We start from the raw sequence: 27,788 nt of genomic DNA, 5'->3' as shown, positions 1-27,788 counted from the left end.
TGTGGAAACTTCTCACACATGTAAACAAGGTGAATGCTCACTAGGTACTGATCGTTTTCTTGCATGCTCTGTTGTCTGTTTTCTGTAAATATTTTTGACTAGGCCCAGCATCTGCCCACACTCAAATGCATATCTCATTGTACTTGGGTGAAGCCGTGGTTTTTAGCATATATTTCCGCGAAATAAGCATCTTCGCATCATTGATACATGTGGGTTACATAAACGTATGATGCCAAAGTGCATCATTGGATCTTCTGAGAGTTAAGTGACGAATCATTCAAATTTCAGGCAAAAATTAAAACTTTTGAAAATCATGTCATATTTTATTATTTCAATTGTGGTACATTACAGCTGCTTTTAATCTATGTAGCCACTTAACATATTTGAAGCAGGGTTTAGTACAATTGTTTATTTTATGGACTTTCCCAACCCGGCAACTAAAGCATAAAATGGTTCCCTGGTGCTCTTGCTTCACTGCCAATCCTTTTGATACCCAGTGTTGAGCCTTTTATCTTGTTAAGCACTGTGGTTCACAAGGTTGCACTTCTGCATCCCTACTCTTCCTTTTAAAGCCTACCACTTTTTAGGGCAGACAGGGTTGGGGCGGGGTGTACTGCCCAAGGCATAAGAGAAAATATTATAGGCTTGTGACTTTGACTTGGGTAGAATCTCACTGACCCACTTCTAGTGGCCTAGGGTTCATAATTCAGCTCTTGAGTGTCACCTCAAAATACAGCCTCAATGACATGTTGCTAGTGGCTTACTTCTTGGGATTCACTCAATCTGCATTTTTGTGCTTTTAAATTTTGCGTCATTGTATCCAAAATCTGTAGTTATGAACTGGAGCATCCCACCTCGATTGAGTTAAGACCTGACATCTTAAACCTCATGCAAACTCTGAATTTTGGAGACCCATTTTTACTTCCTTTCAAGAGAGCCCATTCATTTTGAATAAACCTTTTTATGCTTAGTCTGTCTGCAGATCCACAGGTACTAGAGATGCTAAACTCTACCTTGCGATTTTGAATACGTAACTCATCTGGCCCCTTCCCTAATAACTGTGAATAAAGAAATAATTTGGCTCCTCTTTGTGGGAGTATTATCTATGAGTAAGATTTTAAGTAACTCCAGGAACAGCAACCTCCCTTGTAATTTATAGTGTGCCATTGTTAATGAAATACTGGTAGAAGAAATATTGGCCTCTTGGTCAGACTTCTTCTTTTACTTAGTATATTCTTGAATCATTATGAGTGTACTGAATTATTTTTCTATGCTCATTTCTTTCTGCAAATGATTGTTGAATGTAGATTATATGAATTTGATTAACAACATTTTCTTTTGTTAATTACTTCCATTTCCTAAAAGGTAAACCACCACTTTCTCCTTTTGTTGTGAAAAAGATAAATTATTGAGAAGTATATGTCCAAATGTGGATAGGTGTTTTTTTCCTTAGTGAACATGCCTGACACAGCTAGCATGACGGGATAGTAGCTTATAGAGAATTATGATCTCTAGAAGAGATGGGTAGAGTTACAGATGTATATGTGTAGGTCTCTAAAGAGTTCTACTTTGCAGGCTATTGCTTTTTAAAATAAGTAAACTATTGTCCCAATGTCCAATGTAGTCTTATAAGTTTATCTGATGGAGGCTGGAAATTTTTTGTGTGTCAAAGAAATTTCTTTCTTTTTAAAAATATCTTCAAGGAGATATACAGGTATTCAATTTTCAACTATGCCTCATGGTTCATCATTATCCCACCCTCCTTGTCATTGTGTGAATCTGCAATTTGAGTATTGGGTAAGATCATTAAAATAAAAAGATCTTCAATAGAATTATATTTTCAACTCTTTCCCAATACAGCATAGTACTGTATTTGAATCAATTACCCTCCCACCCTCCTTCCCTTATGATTAATAGTTATAACGGGAACCTGGGTTTATTGGTATTAATGTTTTTTTCTATCTTACTTTAGAGCTAGTTAAGTTTTGGGTTCAAAGCATATAGCAATTTAAAATTGGGTATGTAGTGAAATATTGTTTTTCTAAATGTGTGTTATTTAAAATGATTTAATCCTTGTTTTGTGTAATTTTTTTTCTTTTTTTGTAATTTTCAAAACTTTTATTTTAGATATCGGCACAGTTCATCATGTATCGTAATTAACAAAGACATCCAGGAAGCTGTGTCTTTTCATCAACCAGTTGTTGCACTAGAATCCACCATAATCACTCATGGTATGCCATACCCTCTTAATATAGAAACAGCTTTAGCAGTCGAGGATCTTATCAAGAAGGAGGTAAGAATGAAGTGTTCTTTGTTTTTATGAAATTATCCTAATGTTCAAATTACTTTTCCTCCAAGATGTGTCGATGTCTATCCCAAAATAGGAATTTTCTATGCTCTCTTCTTGCAAAAAGGCCTCCTCTCTAGGAACCACCACCCAATCTGATTGTTAATGGCCACTGACTGGTCAATGATATGACAGATTAACATCCAAGTCACACACAATTTGAAATCTTCCTGGGAGTTTTTGTTAGTATAAAATTACAGTTGATCTTAATTTGTTTAGATGCAGTATAAATAATTCAACAAGATGAACCAGGTGATTAGGATTTATTCCGAGAAAGGACTAAATTTGGGTCAACCTAACCTAGATGTTTATCTGGTTACCACGATAAATTCAGTTCAGATATTTCATATTACTTTAAGTAAGTTTTGGTACCTCTTTTTGTTCAAAGTTATCTCTACATGTTCACTGAGATCACTTATTTTCACTGTTTCCATAATTTTGTAGACAAATCTCTAGATGTTGGTTTCGAGTACAAGAAAAGTTTCTCATTCAATTCTTGTCCAGTGTGAAGACTACTTACTATTCAAAGCAATCTATAGAACATCCGGAGGAGTTCCTTGCCAAGAGAGGCATAAAGTATACTGAAATTTATATTGGTGCGATATCCAAATAAATTTGTGTAACACCAATGTGTCAGGTCGGCAGGCTCAGTATTTTAGTTCATGTTTGTGGAGGAATATTATTCCCTAGACCAATTTAGAATTGTTCCAATACGGAAACTTACCTCAAACTACTTTCTTAGGAGTACTTGGGATCTCCTCTCATCCGACCAGAGTTTTGTGTAGTTTACCCTACTTCCGTTTTCTGTAAGGGCTAACCTCAGGCGGAAGGATACGTGCCCTGAGGCTAGGCCCGGGTCAGGGAGCGTGCTAGCTTGAGTCTCGACCCTTAGTAAGTTCTCTGGTCGCGTCGCGATATCATGTCGACGCTCTCCTTATCTCAGTGCGACTCTTTGTGTCCCCGACTCCTTTGTGTCCTGCGTAGCTCCCACGTGCTATCCCTGTGCTATCCCTTTGTGTCCCCACGCGTTAACCTTGTCCTTACCTTGTGTTCCCACGTTCTCACGTGTTAACCTTGTCCTTATTACCCTTTCCCGCTGCGTTCCTGTGTCTTGCGGTGTTGCGATAGTGCGTGATGGAGCATCCTCGCTGTTGTCCTGCGCTTAGAACCGGGAAGTCGTGTGGTGTGTTTCTTTCTAAGCCGGAGGTGGACAATCATTCCTTGTGCTCGTCGTGCAGGGGTAAAGTGTGTTCCCCGTCGGACACGTGTCCGGAGTGCGATTCTTGGAGTGAGGTGCAGTGGGTACGATTCGGTACCAAAAAGAAGTAGTCTGCCAAGCGGTCGCCCAAGAAGGCTAGCACCTCTTCGCCCTTTACGTCTCCAGAAAGACCGTCGAGTAGAGTTTTCCTTCCATCTTCCCCTACCCAGAGTAGGGGACGAGGTAAGTCCGCTGCGGGGAAGAAGACAGAAATTCTTCCCCAAGAGTCTGTTATTCATGATAGTGGGGTAGCAGCATCTTTCCAGGCAAGTTGGGGGCCTGAAGGTGAGGTTAGTGGGGTTCCTAGAGACGATGCCCTGGTGCTTGCGGGTCACGTCTCGTCTGATGATCCCATGTGGAGTAAAACTGTCCCTGTCTCTTCGCCCGCATCATGGGCAGGTTTTTCAGGTACCTCCGCAGCTGAAGGCGCCCCCGAGAAGGAAGACTCACCGGCGGCGGATCCCCTCGAATGGGTGCCTCCTAGGACGCCCTGTAGGTCCCTGTTGAGGTTGGAGGAAGGCCCCAGATCCTGGTTCCCCAGCGTAGAGTGCCCGCGCTCTCCCCCAGCACCACCGTTGTCAGTACCGGATGTGTTCCTGCAGCCTACGCCCTCCGTAGGACAGCAAGCCGTTCAGACGACCACTCTCCGAGCCCCTGCCCCTTGGACGTGTTATGAAGAGTCCTCCGATTCATCAGTTGCTACAACCTCCTATTCCTCGGAAGGGGAAACCCGGAGGAATTCCCGGCGGAAGCGTGAGAGATCCTGGAGGAGGCACTCCCATTCACGGTCACGTTCTAGGTCTCGACATGGAAGGAGGCGCTCCAGGTCCCCTAGGAGAAAATTCAGGAGGAGCAGATCACCAGGGGAGGAATGGGTGGTCATCCCCCGCAGTAAGCTCGTGGACCTTACTTCGGTCCCGAGCACTTCAGGTTGGCGCCCCAGAGACAAGTCTCCAGGAAGGTTCTCCTCCAGCCACAAGCTAGAACCATGGAGAGACTCGCGGACCTCTTCCGACAGGCGTAAGACCGCGAGGATTACGACTCAATCCGCCCAGCGGAGGGAGTCGCCCCCTCAGACGGGCAGCATCGTCGTGCCCTCAAAATTGGTACCGCGGACCCTGGAGAAGGAGAGACCGCTTCCTCCGTCGGGCAAGCCCACGGAAGCCTCGTCCTCCATGACGAAGGACAGACAGAGGACGGAGGCCCTTGCCGCCACGGCAATGCCCATCCTGCGTCCAGAGCCTTACGCGGAGGCATCCATCGGAGGGATTTCTCCTAGAGAAGTAGGCCGCCAGACGGAGGACATCGACGACAACATGGAGGGCGCCCCAGCGGAGGATTCGGCTTACAGGAGGGTGATAGGCCTTATTAGACGACACCATCGGATTGAGGAGCCTGAACCCTCTGACGAGGATCCCTGGCGCTCTAGCCTCAATAGGCTATGGAGGCCCCCGTCCAGCGGAGGGCGCCGTTGGCTCTTCCAGTGGCCAAGGATGTGAGGCTCGGTAGCACTCACGTCAACAAGATTGTGGCTGGCAATGCAGAGGCCCCCAAATCTCAGAGCTCCTCAAAGTTGCTCCAGGGACTGAGGTCCCAGAGTAAATTCTATCTGCCAGAGGGACAGCGTCCATGGCCCTGCAAGTTGGAGCTCTCCCTCGAAGTTTTAGGCCAAGAGTCCCTGGAAGACAGAGCTTCATCAGCCCCAATCTGCTTCTCCCAGTCAGAGGCGACGATGATGGAGGAGATGGCGAAAGACCTAGCTAGCGTCTCCTCTTGGCTAGACTGGTGGGCTTCCACACTCGTAGGTATTCAATCCTCCTACGACCTCTCAGTTCCGGGGAATCAGGCTCTCCTGAAGGAGCTAATTACCTCGGGAGGTAGAGCATTGAAGTTCTTGTCTTACCAGTCCCTAGCTCTATCAGGCAAGTGGGTGCTTCGGAGGAGAGAGACTGTCCTGAGCAAGTTGTCTAGGCGGATACCGGACAGGGAAGCGAGGGCCCTGAGGAGCCTGCCCCTATTGGAAGACGTCCTTTTTCCCCTGAAGGAGACAGAGGACATCATGGAGAAGGTCTTGAAGAGGAAGGATGTGAGTGTTCCCAGACCTCAAGCACCACGGAGACCCATCCACAGGAGGCCTGCGTCCGATGGTCCTGCTACTCCTCGAGCCTCGTCTAGCCAGCACAGGAGAGACTCCCCAGCAGCTCCTTGGTCGCAGCCGTCCCAGCCCTCCCGTAGGGGAGCAGCATCAGCTCCACCCTCCTTTAGAACTTCCTTTTCGGCCTCCAGGAGGGGGCGTACAGGTCGTTCCTCCAGAAGAAGATAGGGAGAGAGGCCCCCTACTCCAGCCCAAGCCTCAGGTGGGGGGATGCCTCAGACTTTTTTGGCAAGCATGGAAAAACCACGGAGCAGACCCGTGGACAGTAACAGTGTTGAAGGAGGGGTACAGGCTACCGTATCTGGCAGAACCTCCGCCCCCTGATTCCAGCCATTCGGGCGGAGTGGTTGGCTCCCAAGGACCCCTTGAAGAGGACAGCCTTGCAAGAGGAAGTTTCCATGATGTTGGCAAAGGGAGCAAATGAAACGGTACTGGAGCCGTGCCCCGGGCTTCTACAGTCGGCTCTTCCTGGTGAAGAAGGCAACGGGAGGTTGGAGACCGGGCATAGACCTCTCGGCCCTCAACAAGTTTGTGTACAAAACCGACTTAAAAATGGACACCCCGAAGTCGGTCATGGAGTCCTTGAGGGAAGGGGACTTCATGATGTCCATAGACCTCAAGGACGCTTATTTTCAAATCTCAGTTCACCCCTCCAGCAGGAAGTATCTTCGGGTGAAGTGGGGTGCCCCGACATTGCAGTTCAGGTCCCTCTGCTTCGGACTAGCCACAGCGCCTCAGGTCTTCACGGTCTTCGCAAGATTCTCAGTGTGGGCTCACGAACGGGGCATCCGCCTGATTCGTTACCTAGACGACTGGTTGCTCCTTTCATCCTCAGAGGAAGTTTGAGGGAGCAAGGCGCGAAGCTACTGCAATTCTGCAAGATTCTGGGCATCACCATCAACCTGGAGAAGTCTCATCTGTCACCCTCCACCAGGATGACTTATCTAGGGATGGTCCTGGATTCCCGTTTAGTGAGAGCCTTTCCGTCGTAAGAGAGGCTGACCAACTTGGACCAAATCCTCCGCCCCTTCTTGTCAGGACAACCCAGGAGAGCAAAGGACTGGCAGAGGTTAATAGGTCACCTCGTGTCATTGGAGAAACTGGTTCCCCAAGGGAGACTCAAACTCAGGAACGTCCAGTGGAATCTGAAGGGACTCTGAAACCAGTTAGATTCCCCCCCACAAGGTGGTTCCCGTTCTCCTGGAATCAAAAGAAGCCCTAGTGTGGTGGCAAGACCGGACAAACACCCTCAAGGGGATGCCCTTCGCAGCCGAGCCCCCCGAGATGGTTCGCTTCACAGATGCTTCCAAGGAGGGATGGGGTGCCCATCTCCTCGGAAGGTCAACAAGAGGCAGTTGGATGGAGGAAGAGAAGGCACAACATATAAACATCCTAGAGATGAGGGTGGTTCGAAGGGCGTGCCTACAGTTCGTCAACCTTCTACGGGGAAACACCGTGGCGCTGATGTGCAACAACGCCACAGTAGTAGCATACGTAAAGAAGCAGGGAGGACTGAAATCGAGGGAGCTGTGCGATCTCACGCTGGAACTCCTGGATTGGGCCACGTCAGAACAGATCACGATCGCAGCAAGGTTCGTTCCAGGGAAAAGAAACGTTCTGGCCGACGGACTCAGCAGGATGGGTCAAGTGGTGGGAATCGAGTGGTCCCTGCACTCAGAGGTAGCCAAGCTCATCATCCAGAAATGGGGTTCGCCAGTGATGGATCTCTTCGCAACAAGACTGAACGCACAACTCCCCATATTCTGTTCTCCTGTCCCAGAACCAAAAGCGGCGTTGGAGGACGCCTTCCAACACCGGTGGGACAATTTGGATGTATACGCCTTCCCCCCTTTCGCGTTGCTCAGACAGGTGCTCAACAGGGTGAGGACAGCCCACAACCTAAGGATGACTTTGGTAGCGCTCTGGTGGCCGGAGAGAGAGTGGTTCGCCAACCTAAACGAACTAGCGTGTCTTCCCCCCTGGCCTCTTCCAGACAGGCTGGACCTACTGCGGCAACCCCACTTCCAAAGGTTCCACGACAATCCTCGGTCCCTCCGCCTTCATGCGTGGAGGTTATCGAGCGTCTCCTGAGGAAGGAAGGCTATTCAGCAAGAACGGCTGAAAGGATGTCGGGATATCTGAGGTGTTCATCGGCAGCGGTGTACCAGGCTAAGTGGACCACCTTTACGAAGTGGTGCTCCTCCAGAAACATCAGGCCTTTGAGGGCCTCTATTCCGGAGATTGCGGACTTCCTGGTACACCTCAGGGACGTAATTGGTATGTCTATCCCGGCCATCAAAGGAGTCCGTGCAGCCTTAGGCCAAGTCTTGCTCCTGAAGGGCATCGATCTGGGTTCCTCGAGACATATCTCAATGCTCATCAAGAGCTTCGAACAAGCATGCCCCCCTCAAGCCGTCAGAGTGCCGCAGTGGGATGTGGCGAGAGTCCTGAAGATGTTAAGTGAACCCCCGTTCGAACCCCTGAAAGACATAGTGGACAGGGACCACACCCTCAAGGCTGTCTTTCTGTTGGCATTGGCATCAGCTAAGAAGGTGGGTGAGATTCACAGACTGTCTTACGAGGTCTCACACGCGAAGGGTTGGCGTGAGATTTCCTTCAAGTTCGTCCCGACTTTTGTGGCTAAGACCCAGAATCCAGCAGTGTGGGATCCCAGGTTTGAGGGCTTCTCAATACCAGCAATTCCTCGTTCAGGCAATCCAGAGGACTTGAGGTTGTGTCCTGTCAGAACCATAAGGAAATACCTGGAGAGGACTGCTAATCTCCGTCCTGGCATCAAGAGTCTTTTCGTCTCCACAGGTATAGTGAAAAAGCCGGTTTCGAAGAACACTATCTCCTTCTGGCTAAGACAGGTGATTATCAGGGCCTATAGCAGTGCAGGTGTTCCCCTGCCGGGGAAACCCAGGCCCCATGACATTAGGGGTCTAAGTACCTCCCTAGCTTTCGAAAGGAACATGGCAGTCGCACAGATCCTAAGAGCAGGCACCTGGTCTAACCAGTCTACCTTCACTACACACTACCTGAAGGAGTGCTCGAGGAAGTCCTTAGACAGGTTCTCCATAGGAACAGTCATCTCCGCACTTCAAGCGATTTAACGGTATATCCCCAGGTACAATCGTGGGTAGTAAGACCAAGAGACACAGGTTCGTTTCCTTAAAACCCCCTTATTCTTCCTTCACCCTTTTTTCCCTCGGGATAGACTCGGGTAGAGCCGGCACAGGACCTCAAGTCACATCATCAAAGGACGCATCTCCGAGGAATTCTTGCACAGGTGAGTTACTTTGACACTAACATGAGCTCTTTGTGTAGTTTCTCCTACGTTTCGTTTTCTGGCCGCCTCCGAACCTAGCCCCCTATCTAGGTCCCATTTCATCCTGCGTAGCTAGGTCTTGGGGTCAAGAAGGACACTCCCACCTCCTAAAGTGTAAGTCTCCTAAGAAAGTAGTTCGAGGTAAGTTTCTGTGTTGGAACAAATCACAAATTTTAAGTTATTTGTATTTTTCTTAACATACTCCTCGAATTACTTTCGGGTAATGGCCCGCCCTTCCATCCCCGAGTGCCTTACTGACCCTTTAAGTAACTAAACAATCAAGAACTTACTGAGGGTCGAGACCCAAGCTAGCACGCTCCCTGACCCGGGCCTAGCCTCAGTGCACGTATCCTTCCGCCTGAGGTTAGCCCTTACAGAAAACGTAAGTAGGGTAAACTACACAAAACTCTGGTCGGATGAGAGGAGATCCCAGGTACTCCTAAGAAAGTAGTTCGAGGTAAGTATGTTAGGAAAAATACAAATTACTTAAAATTTGTGATTTTTATTGTGAGTGTTTTTCTCAGTTATCATTGGCATGTATAAGCAAAAGATTATCTTTGAATAATGTAGAGGAGAATTGAAGTGGAGTTTTCCTGAAAGGGTCTTTGCAATCACTGGTCTAAGCTTATTCATGAATACTCTAGGTAATTTTTTGCATTATCTTTGCTAATTCTGCAACATTTATGCTTTTTAGACCACTAAGCTCCAAGGTGATTGTGTCTAAATTTTTATACCTTTATTATGGTGTGAATATTTGATTAAATTAATTTCAATACAACTGGAAACTCATTTGTGGAGTAACCTTCAAAATGGACTGTGACTTCTTTACCGTAGTGCTTCTGAACAAAATGAGCATGCCGCTATATGTCACTTACATCTACAAAGGAGCCTTGCTTTGGCTAAACAACACAATAAATCAAGTGACTACCATCTATGACTTACTTTGTTCTTGTCATTAATGTTTCTTTCTTTGATGTTGTTGAACAATTTATACTAAGCATGATTTTTGTCTTCTCTTTAATCATTAATGTTTCCTTCTTTGATATTGTTGAACAATTTATACTACAGCACAATTTTTGTCTTTCTCATTAATCCCACCTCATCAGGTACTGATAATTGGAGAGTGGGTAACTCATAATTGAAACAGTCCTCCAGTTCTCGAAGCACCTTTATAGTGCAGATTATTCTCTGAAATAACTGATTGGAAACATGAATGATGTCATATTCAACCTTCGCTAGTAGTAGTGGAAGATATTGGTTTCAATCTCTAGTTGTTTTGTACTTCTAATTCATCAGATGTTTCTTTTTTTTCAGGGATTATTCCTTTATATTTTAACTGATATCTTTAGTTTTGTAGCAGTTTATGTGTTCTGGTGCTACCCTACTAGTTGGTCATGAAATGAGGCCTTCTGTACTGATGAATGGTGATGATATGATTAAGCCATTCAACAAATATTTAAGAATTTTCCTCATCCTTTCCAATCCTTGATTCTCTTAATTCAACATGCTGATAGCTACTACATGTCTGAATACTAATAAATTGCTCAACACTTTCACTCAGGTAAACTGAAAACATTTCTTCAAAATAATTTTTGTGAAGCATCTTCCACGAGTAATGCCTCAAATGTTCTACGTATTTTTCATAAAGTTTTGTTCTATTGTCATATTTACCCATACACCACACAGATACTTTTCTGAATGTGGAATGGTAAAGTAACCATTCGTTGTAAATTTCTGATACCGGTACTTGTGTGCCATGTTTAGAGGTAGAGAATCCATAACTGTGTATGAGGAAATGGTATTGAGAATGAGCAACATGGTTGTTACACAGTGTTAGTGAAGCTTCCAGTTTCCCATGTGTTTTGCCTCAATGAAATGCAGTTTATTAGTCACAAGATCAAAGTATAGTAGCCACAACTAAACTGTATTTTTGTGTTAAAAAATATTAGCCATGTGATGATTAAAGTATTTTTTTTTTTTTTTTTTTTTTTTTTTTAGAAAATCATTACTTTCACCTACAGTAAATAATGGGATATGAGTCTTGTATGATGAAAGAAGTTACTGTATTTTACATTTTGTCTGTTAATCATGAATAGTAACTTCTTGAATTATGAGTTTCACCAATGCACAGTATGTCAGCATTTGAGCTATTTTTCCCTATTGAAGCCTTTGGTTCTTAGAGCATCTTGCTTTTCCAACTAGGGTTGTAGTTTAGCTTCTAATAATAATAATAATAATAATAATAATAATAATAATAATAATAATAATAATAACAGCTCGAAGATATGCATGTCCTGACAGCATTATGTGGTAATGATGAAGAACCATAAACAGTTGACCATCATTCTGAAATACTCCTGTCCTCCATGACGTATCCAGTCGACCCTAGAAAAAGCCTAAGAAGGAAAAATTCCCCAGCTTTACAATTGCATTTGTTAAATTCACTATATGGATTTAAGGCTAGTCAAAAGTCACGATGCATGTCACTAGCTTTGATTTTTCTGTTTCTTCAGCAGGATAGTAAAAAGCACTTAGTACAGTAATGTACTGTATCGTACTCAGCTGGTGATAGGATGGTCAAAGGCAGTGCAAGAATTTTCGACTTCTCATATGATTGATGAGAGTGCGGGGAGCAGTCACTCTCTCACCAGCTCCACCTCTTTGTTGATGTCTCACAGGATTGTAAATACATGAGAGAGGGTTCCCAGCCCCCTCGTCCCGTCCCTTTTAGTCACCTCTTAGGACATGCATGGATACGTTGGCACTATTCTAATTGTTTTTATGCCCCGGTGGCCACAGAGTTGTGGGGAATGAAAGTGACGGAGAGACAGAAATTGAATGTGTTTGAGATGAAGTGTCTAAGGAGTATGGCTGGTGTATCTCGAGTAGATAGGGTTAGTAACGAAGTAGCGAGGGTGAGAACGGGTGTAAGAAATGAGTTAGCTAGAGTGGATATGAATGTGTTGAGGTGGTTTGGCCATGTTGAGAGAATGGAAAATGGCTGTCTGCTAAAGAAGGTGATGAATGCAAGAGTTGATGGGAGAAGTACAAGAGGAAGGCCAAGGTTTGGGTGGATGGATGAAGTAAAGAAAGCTCTGGGTGATAGGGGGATAGATGTGAGAGAGGCAAGAGAGTGTGCTAGAAATAGGAATGAATGGCGAGCGATTGTGATGCAGTTCTGGTAGGCCCTGCTGCTTCTTCCGGTGCCTTAGATGACCGCGGAGGTAGCAGCAGTAGGGGATTCAGCGTTATGAAGCTTCATCTATGGTGGATAACGGGGAGGGTGGGCTGTGTCACCCTAGCATTACCAGTCGAACTCGGTTGAGTCCCTTGTCAGGCTGGGAGGAACATAGAGAGGAGAGGTCCCCTTTTTGTTTCATTTGTTGATGTCAGCTACCCCCCAAAATTTGGGGAAGTACTCAAGATATACTTGACAGATATGTCCTATATAAACTATTAACAACGTCAAAAACAGATATGTCATATATAAACTATAAAAAGACTCATGTCAGCCTGGTCAACATAAAAACATTTGCTCCAACTTTGAACTTTTTTGAAGTTCTACTGATTCAACTACCCGATTAGGAAGATCATTCCACAACTTGGTAACAGCGGGAATAAAACTTCTAGAATACTGTGTAGTATTGAGCCTCATGATGGAATTAACTGCCTGCCTAGTATTACGAACAGGATAGAATTGTCCGGGGAGATTGAATGTAAAGGATGGTCAGAGTTATGAAAAATCTTATGCAAAATGCATAATGAACTAATTGAACGATGGTGCCAAAGATTAATATCTAGATCAGGAATAAGAAATTTAATAGACCGTAAGTTTCTGTCCAACAAATTAAGATGAGAATCAGCAGCTGAACACCAGACAGGAGAACAATACTCAAAACAAGGTAGAATGAAAGAATTAAAACACTTCTTCAGAATAGATTGATCACTGAAAATATTAAAAGACTTTCTCAATAAGCCAACTTTTTGCGCAATTGAAGAAGACACAGACCTAATGTGTTTCTCAAAAGTAAATTTGCTGTCGAGAATCACACCTAAAATTTCAAGTCATACAAATTTAAAGAAACATTATCAATACTGAGATCCGGATGTTGAAGAGCCACCGTCCTTGACCTACTTACAATTATACTTTGAGTTTTGTTAGGATTCCACTTCATACCCCATAATTTGCACCATGCACTAATTTTAGCTAAATCTCTGGGATTCACCAACCCCAGTTCTACATTGGGGGGATGGAATTGATGCAAAGAGAGTAGCATCATCTGCATATGCAACAAGCTTGTTTTCTTGGCCAAACCACATTTCATGTGTATATAGTATAAAAAGTAATGGGCCAAGAACACTACCATGTTGAACACTGGATATCACATTCCTATACTCACTGTGGTGCCCATCAACAACTCCTCTGAGATCTATTTCTTAAAAAATCAATAATAATGCTAAGAAACGACCCACCCACTCCCAACTTTTTGAGTTTGAAAATAAGGGCCTCATGATTAACACGGTCAAAGGCAGCACTAAAATCAAGGCCAATCATACGAACTTCCTGACCACAATCAAGGGATTTCTGTACAGCATTGGAGTTTGTAAGAAGGGCATCACATGCTCCAAGGCCTTTTCGAAAACCAAATTGCAAACTAGGGAATAGATGATTACCTTCAGCAAACCTATTAAGATGTTTTGCCAGAAGACGCTCAAAAACTTTAGATAATATGGGAGTTTGGAAATTGGGCGGTAATCAGTGGGACTTGAGCTACCACAAACACATTAACATAGAAGAGTAACATTACCAATCCTCCAACAAGTGCTAAAAGCTCCTCTTCTTGCTAACTTGCGCAAAATAACAGATAACTTTGGAGGTAAGAAATCTGCTGTCTTTATAAAAAACAATGGAAAAATATCATTTAGGTCTACACTTCCATAAGCATCAAGGTCCATCAACAGAGCTTTAATTTCACAAGATCAAAAAGTTGAACTAGTTAGGTTAGCCTCAGGAAAACATGAATGAGGAAGTTCAAGTTTTTCATTACTCTGTTTACTGTCAAAACCATCAGCCAAAAGGGTTGCCTTTTCCTTTGGACAGTGAGTGACTGAGGCATCTGGTTTAAGTAAAGGAGGAACTGTTGCATCTACACCAAAGAGTGCAGATTTAAGGGTAGACCACCATTTATGTTCCTGAGTTGTACCAGAAAGGGTTTCTTTTATGGACAAATTGTACTCCTTTTCAGTTGAGGCATAAACTCTGAGCAAAAGCTCGAAGCTGAGTATAGTTATTCCAGGTCAAATCTGATCTGTTACCTTCCAAAGATGATAGGCCTCCTGCTTCTCCAAATAAGCACGTCTACAATCATCATTGAACCACGGTCTGTCCTTCACTCGGTACCTTAGCACACGAGAAGGGATACGCCTATCAATTATGTTGACTATATTCTCATTCAAAGGGACAACAGGATCTACACTACCATATAATTGTGACCAATTCAAGCACAAAAGATCATGCAAAATCCCATTCCAGTCTGCTTGGGATTTCATATAAATTTTACAAGAGTATGATATATCAGGGACAGGCTGCTCAGTCTTCACTACTAATGAAATCAAGGCATGATCAGCTGTCCCGACTGGAGAACCAACCTTACTAGTTATAACGTCAGGGGAGTCGGTGTATACGAGGTCCAAGCAATTACCAGACCTGTGGGTAGCTTCATTTATGATTTGCTCACAACCTGATTCAGAGGCAAAGTCTAAAGCTCTTAAGCCATGGCGATCGGTAGGAGAGATAGAACTTAACCACTCCCTATGGTGAGTATTAAAATCGCCAACAAAGACAAAAGAAGCCTTCCTATCATCTTGTATCTTAGCCATAATGGTAATAAGACAATCGAAGATAGAATCATCCATGTCTGGATTCCAGTAGATCGAACACAAATAGAAGTTGTTATGCCTGCCACAAACTTTTATTACCTGAATCTCATGACATCCACATTGATAGCAGGACTTATGAGAAGCAGGGTACTCAGTCCTAATATACACAGCCATTCCTCTGTCCCTAGGGATGGCATCACGTTTCAACATTATTGGCTTCTTAAAACCAGTTATAAGGAGCTCAGATGAGTGCCTCATATTAGAAATCAGAGTTTCTTAGCACAAAAGAATAATATATTGTCTGGACGCAACTGTAAGGTCGTGAATATTTGCATGAAGACCACAAATATTGCAATACAGAAGACGACATTAACAAAATCTAGGACGTACTGCTCCCGGGTTTGGCTCAATGTCTCCAGACAGCATAAGAATTAATAGAAATAAAAACTTACTTAAAAACTAGAATAACAAGAATTATAACAAAAACAATATGTACAGAATTATGAATAAAGTGATTGATGAAACCCATAGACTACAGCATAGAAAAAGTCGGAAAAACTGGTCAACATGGAGGAGCCGATACACCATGCAAGGCTTAATACCCTCCAGGATAGCCACTTCAACTGAAGGGAGGACAGTAAGGATGGTTTTTGAGAAGAAAAAGAATCAGAAAAAGGAAAAGACAACCTCTTGATAAACCACCAGGCATCCATGGCCCTTCTATTAAGCCTGCCCAACACATCACTTCAAAAAAACAAGAAAAAAAATAAGATAGAATAGTGTGCCCGAGTGTACCCTCAAGCAAGAGAACTCTAACCCAAGACAGTGGAAGACCATGGTACAGAGGCTATGGCACTACCCAAGACTAGAGAACAATGGTTTAATTTTGGAGTGTCCTAGAAGAGCTGCTTACCATAGCTAAAGAGTCTCTTCTACCCTTACCAAGAGGAAAGTACACTGAACAATTGCAGTACAGTACTTAACCCCTTGGGTGAAGAAGTGTATAGTATCTCATTGTTGTCAGGTGTATGAGGAAAGACGAGAATATGTAAAGAATAGGCCAGACTATTCTGTGTAAGTGTAGACAAAGAAAAAATAAGCTGTAACCAGAGAGAGGGATCCAATGCATTACTGTCTGGCCAGTCAAAGGATCCAATACCTCTCTAGTGGTAGTATCTCAACGGGCGGCTGGTGCCCTGGCCAACCTACCACCTAATCTGAATAACCTGTGGTATTGTACAATCTTGTTCTAATATCTTCATGAAGCACTGTATAGTTGCTGCATTATTTACTCTTCTTAATCTTTCATCTTTCTCACTTTTTTTTCACTGTGTATGAATTCATCAGTTTCATTCCAGAACCAGAGAAACATATAGATGTTGGGCTTTTCTTCATTTGAAAGAACATTACTTCCTCTTCATATGAGTTATTATTTTTCAAGATTTTTTCTGTTACTGATAAACTTTCTGGCATAATTTCTTTAGGATTTCTCAGTAAATCATGTAAAGTTAATTGGCAATCTCCTGACTTATCCATGTGCTAATCCTTTGAATGTTATCTTTTTAATCTTGATATGTTGGTAACAAAGTGTAATAGACCCTTCATGATAACATGCATATTCAGCAACAAGACATAGGACACTGTTAAATAATCTTTTCTCTGTAGCAGTCTGAAATTTTGTTTTTCAAGTTTTTCTGTGCACCCATTCTTTTTATTTTCAAATGCAGTATCGCATTTATCATCATAGCATAAGCACTTTTTTTAACCCAAACTTTCCTTCAGATTTAATGGTCTGCTGTGTTTCTTGCAAACTTTTTCTTTCTTTATACATTTATGGCTATATTTTCCTCTTTTATATACTCGCAACTATATACAGAGTTTTACACTCTTGAATAGTCGTAATTAGCATTTAAAAATTCTGTCATTTCTGATTTTACTGAAACATCTCACACTATTGATACAATCTTCCACTTTTACCTTATCGCTTTCACTTAGTGTCTTATGGCAGCAGAACACATCTCGTTACTTGAAGCTATGTGATTTTACAGTCTAGTATACTGAAGCTGTTTCAGAGATCATCATGCTCTAGCTCTCCTGAAAAGAAAGAAAAACTAATAAAAAATCTGTTAATCACCTAGTAAGAGAGAAATGTGCTTGGTACAATTTTATTTGCAATCTCATTTGATATGAATTTACTAGATAAGCTTTTAATGTAAAAAAAAAATATGGATATCGGAGATTTACAGTTTGTTTTATTTATAGCTGTTTTTTTCCATCCTTTTCAAATTTAGAGATGAACAAGGATACCAAAATGAATGCTGAATCTTCACTCTACAGTATCATCTACCCAACATTTTGGAAATGAATTAGTAGTTAGCATATTTTTTCTTAAGGGGGCCGGCTAGCTAATGGCATTTTTTAAGGACAGGTCTTTGATATTCATACCACTTGATAAGGTGACTTATGACATCTCCAAACTGCATGGGTAGTTTGTCCTCTGACATTTGGTTTTGTGGCGCCAGGGCGATTTATCCTGAAGATGAGTGTTTTTCAAATTCTATCTCCTCCCTTGATACTCAATATTAAGACCTGGGATGACTACCCTATATAGACATGATGAAAAATTTAAGAAAAAATGTGAAAAAAAAATTGGAAAAATTTGATGTATTGTATTATTTTATAATGGTTTTCTACGTTTATACCAAATTTCAATACTATATCTTTAAAACTAAGGGAGGAGATAGAATTTGAAGGTCAATAAGTATATTTTTGAGATACGGCCATTCATAGTTTTTCTTTGTATTTTTACAAAGACATTATTAATAAATTATGATTATTATGAGTTTTATGTCCCCTTTTGGATATTAATAAACCAAAACAATGTTATTTATCATAATTTAATCATAAATGATGATACCTTTGCTCAAAATCTTGCTTCTTCAGGCTCCTGGTCGCTCCTTCATCCACAACACTCTCTCCCTCCTTCACTAACTCTGCTAATATCTTCACTTGTAGTTTTCCTTATTTTTTTTCTCACTGAGCTGGCTATTTTCCCTGTTGGAGCCCCTGGGCTTATACAGTAGTATCCTGCTTTTCTAACTAGGGTTGTAGCTTCGCAAATAATAATAATAATGATGATAACTTTACATAGGTTTTCTGCCCTTAAGTGGGCTCCTTCATCCCAGACAGGTCCTCCCTAACATCTCCGGATTGTAAGGTAAGTATCAAAGGTCCAGTACTTTGATTGCAAAACTTCACATAAATGAGTCTGTTCCTTTGGGAGGGAACCATTGGAGCCATTCTAGTTTTGTCAATCATGAATGAAGAGAGTCGAGATGTAATTGCCTCTTTTGTAAGAGATAACCGTCATCAGGGAGAAGGAGGTCTCATTACGAACATTTGTCGCTGCTCTCTTATTGCATTCGGGAGCAACAAAACATTTGGGCTGAATTCGGATCTTCATCCTGCCCAGGGGTATTTATCACACGGGACTCCTATCGTAATATCGGGGAAAATATATACCTTCTATATATAGAGGTAAATTTTCTGTTAGTGTTTACTGGTCCGTAGCCGGATTTATTCACATAACTATCTGTTTGACAAATGTGATTGAAGATACATCTCAATCTTGTCTTTTGGAAGTAGTGGTTGGCGACCAATTATTTGCTTGACAGCAATTGACTAGTGAGGCTTGCTTTAGTGTCATTATCTGCTAGAAATAACTGGTTACTACAGTGTTTACTGATTCCTAAGCAGATATACACTACCCACTCACATTCTAGTCAGGGCCGTTGGAGGACAAGGCTTAATCTTCCTTCTACAGACAGTTGCTTGCAATGAATCACATGAATTGAAAGCAATCGACTTGAGATGTTTACTTGTTAAGCAACCCCTCGGTATCCGCGGGCACCTACATGAGAGTTGACCTTTCGTTTGAGTGTCAGATGATCCTTGGTCCTTTCATTTGATCCTTCTGACAGTGGTGTGTCAATCGACACAATCCCCGGGTGATGCTGGCTGCCGCACTGGGTAGTTGGCTGACCAGGTTTAAGGTTTAAAGGCTGCTCATGAATGGCAGAGGCAAGGAATAATGACATTGCCTTAGCAGGCAGGACAATGACCTAGAGACTGACCATATATATGTATGAACAGTGCCCAAGCCCCCTCTTCACCCAAGCTAGGATTAGGGAGAGTCTGGCAATGGCTGTTGAGGACTCAGCAGGTAGACCTATAGGCTCCCACAAATCAACAATTCTTAGCTCATAGGGATGGTGTAATTGCAGACACTAAAGGAACTAATGAGTTCGAGCAGGACTCGAACCCAAGTCTGGTGATAACCAGACCAGAGACATCGCCAGTAGCCCCAAAACTGCAGAGTTTTTAGGGAGTATTCTGGCGCCTGTTCCAGTTACCAATGAATCAGAAGGGAAAACTAGTTTTCACTTGTATAGGTTGCTTATAAAACTTGCCTACCATTTCCCCAAGTCATGATACAAGCTATAGCATGCAGAATCGCGCTCCAGGAAGTAGAAGTCAATAGCACCACTGGCGCTAAAGGCAAGTGGAATCGGGATCGCTTCCATTAAGAAGGGCATCCCTCTCGCTCGTCTTACTGGTGGATGATGCCACAGATGTAGGGGATAATAAGAAGAGCCTAGGTCCTATCCTCGAACGGTCCTAATCCTCCACACAAGGTGCTCAACCTGCTTTTTTGTCATCTTCCGTGACTAGACATTTTGTGACCTTGACCATTGGTTATAACCGGAGGTGTTATCCTCCAAGGTTGTACTTAGAGTCATCCTTTAAGAATTGATTAACAAGTATGGGGTTCGAGACTGAGCTGCACTCAATCCCAAAAGTATTCAAAAGAATGTTCCCTCTAGTAGCAACAGAGGTCAATGCCAATGTATCTGATCTCGTCATATAGGTGAGTGGTTAAATTCTAGCAGACTCAGTGGAGATGTTTCTCCGACGCTGAGTCAACGTTTTGGGTTTTACCTCGTTTTGGATAAAACTTCTAGAATTCATTCCAGAAACCTCTATAAGAAATTATCACATTTAGAAACGCTAATAACCTATAAAGAAACAAAGTTGCTCTGCCAATCAGGGATAAAGACTCAGGGAAGCGGCATTCCCTTCCTCAAGTGAGACCTCTCATGGATGCACTGACTGCTGCGCCTGCTGGGTCACCTGAACTTATGAGTTCTTTGGCCCCGGTGAAAGTTGTAGCTTTAGTCCCCTCTAGTAGCATCTGATTCTTTCGGTATTAGCAGGGATTGTACGGACTTGCGAGTCCGATAGGATCAGAGTGAAAGAGAGGCTTGAGTTGGGAGGTAGAAATTACCAACCTCCTCAGGGAAATAGACCTCTCTCCTTCCCAACATTCGATGCTCTTGGGGTATGCATAGAAAGAAGGGGGGCCTCACCTGTTGCAACACATGGCCTCTTGAGCTAAGTTTCAACACCTATCGTCAGTGCTGCACAAGTTTTCATCTTGATTCGAGTGCAGTGTTGCTAGCTCTTAATCTCTTCCAATAACTCCCTTCTTGTCACACCGAGGGTTTTTTTTTTTTAATGAAAGCATGATGGTGGTAGAATTCCAATTCTTGGCATGGCATAGAGCACCCAGACAAAGATATTCTTTGCACGACTACTCTTTGTTTAGCTGTTAGAAGATGGAGTTGGATGTAAGACAACTCGGTTGCCTTCTGCAACCCTATTCAGTGCGGGCAAGAAAACTTCTTAGCAGTCATTCTGACCAGGCAGACTCAGATACTGGGGTTCGAGGGACATTTTTCTCCCTCAGTTAGCAATTTAACTTGACCCTGCAGGAGTTGTGGACATGTCAGTCTGGGACGTCTCATGTCCGGAAGTTTTTAGAGGGCTGTTAACAAGTACAGAATAACCAGGCACTTTTTTTAGAGGCCCCCTGACATGTGAGGAACACCCATGCCTTTCCCCTTTTCTGTCTGATGGTGGTTACTCATTCTAGAAAGGCATCGACAGATCTGTTGATGACCCTGATAGCTCTGCAGTGGCAGCAAGCTGCAAACGCAATGGCACCTAGACCCTCTCTTTCTGCTTACAGTGACATCGAGAGAACCGTTTTCTCCTTTCCCTAGCCGCTCATACAACCTCACTCAGGGATTCACCACGATCAGTTGAGTCCCTACTTCCTCTTACCTGGAGGGTATCCAACATCTCTTCTCTCAGAAAGGTTTTTCGCAAGCAATAACAAAAAGGATGGCTGGATAACCCCATAGGTCATCGTTCACCTCCTTTCAGGCGAAGTGGTCTATCTGTTAAGGATGAGGTCATGGAAGAGTCTTTGCACTGTTCAATATCTCTTTAGCGAAGCTTGCTATACCTCGGGGAGGAAAGACTTCATTCTTGGCTGTGACAATACCCCCCCCCTCTCTCTCTCTCTCTCTCTCTCTCTCTAGACTTCATTCTTGGCTGTGACAATACCTCTCTCTCTCTCTCTCTCTCTCTCTCTCTCTCTCTCTCTCTCTCTCTCTCTCTCTCTCTCTCTCTCTCTTTTTTTTTTTTACTGGTCCTCACTCAGAACTTAGACCACCTCAGAGCATAGTTCTTGGACCACGATCAGGAAAGGAGTGCTTCATATCGCTAGTCTGTCCTCGGATCGTGACTCGACTATTAAGATGGTTCTTTCCCTCTCACCTTGGCCTCTGTTGTGAGTCCCAGCGAAGGACATGGTCTCTTCTATGATACATCCCAGCCAGGTGATAGAGATCTAGTAACACAGGACTTCATCCTTTGTAGTTGAAGCGAGTTTCGGGTTCTCCTGGATTGAAAGTCACCGTACTTTGTCGTTTGACCCAGATCGTTTAGACTATGTACTATAAAAGCGCTGAGGCATTATCGTATTTGATCTGCAGGAGCTCGTCTGTAAATAAACAAGTTTTTCATGAGAATAGGCAGGCTCAAGAGGAGGGTCACCAAGAATATGATCTCTTTTTGGATTTACCATGTCATAGATCGGGCCGTGAATCCGGATTCGCCTCCATAAGATTATAGACCCAGAGTTCATGATGTTGGAGCCATAAGTATGCCCCTAGCATTTAAAAATTAATTACTCTGTGGTACAAGTACTTTAATCAGGTGTTTGGAAGCATCAGACAACCTTCATAGCTTTGTACCTGCAAAACGTAACTTATAGGAACCCGAATGCTTAGGTCACGTGTGTGGCTGCACAAAATGTGGTTTAGGACAACCTCAGCCATGCATGACAAGTAGCAGTCAGATGTTACCTGGAATTAGTCTGCTGGCCTCCTCTGTCTGTAGGTAAAACAAAACCCCTTGTGTAACCTGAATTGTGATATTTGTTACGACCCTCTACTCCCAGCTATGGGGAGTTGGGTAATTGTTAGGTTAAGTAAGCGGAGTGTGTATCACTCCAGGAATCTTTACCTGGTCAAGTCACAATGCTGAGTTCTCTGACACATACCAATTGCCCAGGCCATCAGCTCTCGCTCACACGAGAGTTAATGAGGTGAGAGGTGCCCAGTAAGCTTTTGCAAAGCACAGAGTCGCTCCCCAGATCAAGTTACCAGCCAGTTGGTGAGTTTCTCATAATAAAGAGCAAAAGGTAGGTGGTGTCAGAACAAATGACAAACTTGTATTTTTCCTAATGATACAAGCTTTGAGCTCTTTATTCTTACTGGCCTTCCATCACCTATCCCCCTGTATGTCCTGCCTGCAATCAAAAGTGACGTCATGTCACCAGTGAGTGTGAGAGTGGGGTGCTGGTCTACCCCCCATAATTAGTGGTGGGGTTGTTTACCTCGTTAAAAGTCTTATGGCTAGTTCAGCTTCACCGTCATAATATTCTCATTTAATAAAGAGCTCAAAGTTTGTCTGGTTAGGCATAATACAAATTACTTCCAAATTTGTCATGTCTCTGTTGTACCACCTATATTTTAAGTAGCACTCCTGATTCACCCAAGCATACTGGTTTTATTCAACAACGGATTGCCAGAATACCATTTCTGTGTTAGCTTATCATAACCTAATAACCAGTTTTGTAAGTATTCAAACTTTTAAGAGTTGATGTCTTTATATTATGAAGCTATAAGGTTATTTGGGAAATATTTTTGGTTTGCAATATTATAATAAATTTTCAAATTAGTGATGTTACATTTTTCATGAGTCCTATAAAATTTTTTCATTGTCATTTTTTTTCAGGGAGCTTTACCTGCTACAGTTGGCATTTTAGGCGGCAAGGTGTATGTAGGACTTTCGCAGGAACAGCTTCAAATTTTAGCCGAGAAAAAAACTCCATGTATGAAAACATCACGCAGAGATTTCCCTTACGTTTTGGCGAAGGTTTGTGATTTTGTGTAATGCATGATTATTTCAATTATCCATACATGAGTCACAGTACTAACATTCATGAAGCACAGACTCTCGACTTGAAAAAAAATTAGTTTTTTCTTCAGTATATATCCTTTCTGGGTGGTTAGCTGGTGACTGATCCCCCTCATTTTTCTACTGGGAGAAGTTGATCCTCTGTCTGCCTTTACCTCAGAACAAGAATACTAAGTACTTCATTTCATTCCTTTTGATATCGTTGTAAAGATTATGTACTGTACTAGCAGCTCCCTTCTTGAGTTTTTTTTCATTATTTTTTGTAATAGAATATAGAGCATGTCTAGGAAGGTATATATATATATATATATATATATATATCTCTGGTTTTAAAAATAGCTCAATTTAATAAAAATAAGAAAAAAGTGGTTATTAGGATTTTGTTTAAATATAAAGATTCCCTTACATATGCACCACATATATGGGTCAGCAATATGTTAAGTTTCTTAACATCTGGTGGGCAGAATAACAGTTTACTCTGTATAGCGTATGGCAGAGTATGTTAATTAGTGAATAAAGGAACCGATGGAAAGGTTTTTAAGCGTAAGGGAAAAGAGGAATTTTTTATTCTGTCCTGAAAGGGAAGAAAGTTTAAGTAAGTTCTGTGATGGGGACAGAATTCTTTGCTTTTTTTTTTTTTTTTTTAGGTCTGTGGTGGTTGAAATAGAAGTGGAGGTTAGTGCTCTTGGTCTAAAAGCAAAGTTAGTTGTCCATCATAAATTGGTGGGCTTAGATTACAAATTGATACATTTATTTATGGAATGCTTTTTTATTTTAGTTACATTACTTTACTTTACTTTATGCCCCCTGTGGCCACGGGGGCATAAAACAATTAGAATAGCGCCAACGTTATCCCTGCGTGTCGTAAGAGGCGACTAAAAGGGATGGGACGAGGGGCTGGGAACCCCCTCTACTGTATAAAAAATCCTGTGAGACAGCAACAAAGAGATGGAGCTGTGGGGAGAGTGACTGCTCCCCGCACTCTAGTTTTGGGGTGTTTGAATGTGCGTGGATGTAGTACGATAGAGAGTAAAAGATGTGAGATTGGAAGTATGTTTAGAAGTAGAAGGATGGATGTATTGGCCTTGTGTGAGACAAAGATGAAAGGAAAGGGTGAAGTGATGTTTGGTGAAATGTCTGGTAGAGTGTCTGGGATTGAAAGGGGAAGAGCGAGAGAGGGTGTGGCTTTATTGCTGATTGAATGGATGACAGGTAAAGTAGTGGAATGGAAGGAGATATCATCTAGGTTAATGTGGGTAAGGGTTAGGTTGAGTAGGGAATGTTGGGCGTTTGTCAGTGCGTATGGGCCAGGTAGTGAGAAAAGTGAAGAAGAGCGGAATGAGTTCTGGAATGAATTAACTAGGTGTGTAGAAGGACTGGGTAGAAGGAATTCTGTAGTTGTTATGGGTGACTTAAATGCTAGAGTGGGCGCTGGAGAGGTAGAAGGTGTCATTGGGAAGTATGGCGTACCAGGTGAAAATGAGAGTGGTGAGAGACTGGTAGATGTGTGTGTTGAACAAGAGATGGTAATAAGTGCTAGCTTTTTTAAAAAGAAAGATAAAAATAAGTATACATGGGTAAGAGTGGCAAATGGAAGAGTAGTAGAAAGGGCATTAATGGATTATGTGTTGATAACTAAAAGAATGTTTGGAAGATTGAAAGACGTGCACGTGTTTAGGGGTATGGCTAACGGTATGTCTGATCATTTTTTGGTGGAAGGAAAATTAGTTATAGCAAAAGAGTGGGGGAATAGAGTAGGTGGATGTAAAAGGGAGCTAGTGAGGGTTGAAGAGCTAATAAAACCGGGGGTAAAAAGTAAATATCAGGAAAGGTTGAAAATGGCATATGACGAGGTGAGAGTAAGAGAAACTGATAATTTAGAGGAGGAGTGGAAGTTAGCAAAAGAAAATTTTGTTGGGATTGCAAGTGATGTATGTGACAAGAAGGTTGTTGGAGGCAGCATGAGGAAGGGCAGTGAATGGTGAATGAAGGAGTGAAGGTAAAAGTGGAAGAGAAAAAGAGGGCCTTTGAAGAATGGCTGCAGAGTAATAGTATAGAGAAGTATGAAAAATATAGAGAGAAAAAGGTGGAAGTAAAGCGCAAGGTACGTGAGGCAAAGAGGGCAGCTGACCTGAGGTGGGGTCAGGGACTGGGTCAGTCATATGAAGAGAATAAGAAGAAGTTTTGGAAAGAAGTGAAGAGAGTAAGGAAGGCCGGCGCAAGAATTGAAGAGACAGTGAAAGATGGAAATGGAAGGTTGTTAAAAGGAGAGGAGGCAAGGAAAAGGTGGGCGGAATATTTTGAAAGTTTGCTGAATGTTGAGGATAATAGGGAGGCAGATATAATTGCTGTTCCAGGTGTTGAGGTGCCAGTGATGGGAGATGAGAATGAGAGAGAGATTACAATAGAGGAAGTGAGGAGAGCACTAGATGAAACGAGAGTAAGAAAAGCATCTGGTATGGATAGTGTGAAAGCTGAGATGTTGAAGGAAGGGGGTGTGACTGTACTTGAATGGTTGGTGAGATTGTTTAATGTGTGTTTTGTGTTGTCAATGGTACCAGTAGATTGGGTCTTTGCATGTATTGTACCACTATATAAGGGTAAGGGAGATGTGCATGAGTGTTGTAATTCAAGAGGTATTAGTTTGTTGAGTGTAGTTGGAAAAGTGTATGGTAGAGTATTGATTAATAGGATTAAGGATAAAACAGAGAATGCAATCTTGGAAGTACATGGTGGTTTTAGAAGAGGTAGGGGTTGTATGAATCAGATTTTTACAGTTGGGCAGATATGCGAGAAATATTTAGCAAAAGGTAAGGAGGATGTGTGATGTCGCCGTGGTTGTTTAACTTGTATGTTGATGGAATGGTGAGAGAGGTGAATGCTGGAGTGCTTGGACGAGGATTAAAACTGGTAGGCGAGAATGATCATGAATGGGAGGTAAATCAGTTGTTGTTTGCGGATGATACTGTACTGGTAGCAGACACAGAAGAGAAGCTTGACCGACTAGTGACAGAATTTGGAAGGGTGTGTGAGAGAAGGAAGTTGAGAGTTAATGTGGGTAAGAGTAAGGTTATGAGATGTACGAGAAGGGAAGGTGGTGCAAGGTTGAATGTCATGTTGAATGGAGAGTTACTTGAGGAGGTGGATCAGTTTAAGTACTTGGGGTCTGTTGTTGCAGCAAATGGTGGAGTGGAAGCAGATGTACGTCAGAGAGTCAATGAAGGTTGCAAAGTGTTGGGGGTAGTTAAGGGAGTAGTAAAAAATAGAGGGTTGGGCATGAATGTAAAGAGAGTTCTATATGAGAAAGTGATTGTACCAACTGTGATGTATGGATCGGAGTTGTGGGGAATGAAAGTGATGGAGAGACAGAAATTGAATGTGTTTGAGATGAAGTGTCTAAGGAGTATGGCTGGTGTATCTCGAGTAGATAGGGTTAGGAACGAAGTGGTGAGGGTGAGAACGGGTGTAAGAAATGAGTTAGAGGCTAGAGTGGATATGAATGTGTTGAGGTGGTTTGGCCATGTTGAGAGAATGGAAAATGGCTGTCTGCTAAAGAAGGTGATAAATGGAAGAGTTGATGGGAGAAATACAAGAGGAAGGCCAAGGTTTGGGTGGATGGATGGTGTGAAGAAAGCTCTGGGTGATAGGAGGATAGATGTGAGAGAGGCAAGAGAGCGTGCTAGAAATAGGAATGAATGGCGAGCGATTGTGACGCAGTTCCGGTAGGCCCTGCTGCTTCCTCCGGTGCCTTAGATGACCGCGGAGGTAGCAGCAGTAGGGGACTCAGCAGTATGAAGCTTCATCTGTGGTGGAAATGTGGGAGGTTGGGCTGTGGCACCCTAGCAGTACCAGCTGAACTCGGCAGAGTCCCTGGTTAGGCTGGTGGAACGTAGAGAGTAGAGGTCCCCTTTTTGTTTTGTTTCTTGTTGATGTCGGCTACCCCCCAAAATTGGGGGAAGTGCCTTTGGTATATGTATGTATGTACTTCTTACAATAACTTATACTGAAAACAATGACCTTTTTATTTCAATTGGTTAGAATGAAGGATGGTTTCAGTAACCAAATCTAGTTTAGAAATATTGTTAAATCTCCTAGTTTCTCAATCTATGAGAAGAAATTATAATTTATGAGAAGAAACTAATTTTTGAGAAGAAACTGGATGAAACACCCCTAGACTTCAATATGAAATTAAAATCAACTGAAATATGAGAAAAGTATTTTACTAAAAACAACATACTGTACATTTATGTGGTAAAGTAAAAATTATATTTCAAGTAGTTTATTCTATCTTTTAGCAAGAGTAAAGACAGTCATTTGGTAGTTTGCCTTAATCAGCTGATTGGAAAGTTTAGATTTATCTTATAAACGTAAATAATGGAAAAGTTGTATATTTGCTATGTTTCTAGTTCATGATACGATACTAATATGTGCA

The 27,788-nt window shown here is 42.6% G+C and overlaps 1 protein-coding gene across 5 annotated transcripts in view; it reads left to right on the top strand.

Annotated features, from left to right (window-relative positions):
• Window positions 1-27,788, top strand: part of LOC137632337 (pseudouridine-5'-phosphate glycosidase-like) — a 350,199-nt gene that overhangs the window by 112,422 nt on the left and 209,989 nt on the right. For all 5 annotated transcript variants that reach the window (XM_068364270.1, XM_068364268.1, XM_068364269.1 and 2 more), the window contains exons 3-4: window positions 2,128-2,293; window positions 23,174-23,314. In XM_068364270.1, coding sequence (XP_068220371.1) covers window positions 2,128-2,293; window positions 23,174-23,314 — 307 coding nt within the window. The remainder of the gene's footprint in view (window positions 1-2,127; window positions 2,294-23,173; window positions 23,315-27,788) is intronic.

The sequence above is a fragment of the Palaemon carinicauda genome, chromosome 41 (genome assembly GCF_036898095.1).
Source record: "Palaemon carinicauda isolate YSFRI2023 chromosome 41, ASM3689809v2, whole genome shotgun sequence".
NCBI lineage: Eukaryota > Metazoa > Arthropoda > Malacostraca > Decapoda > Palaemonidae > Palaemon > Palaemon carinicauda.
The sequence above is the reverse complement of the archived record's forward strand: the minus strand, read 5'-3'. Positions and strand labels throughout refer to the sequence as shown.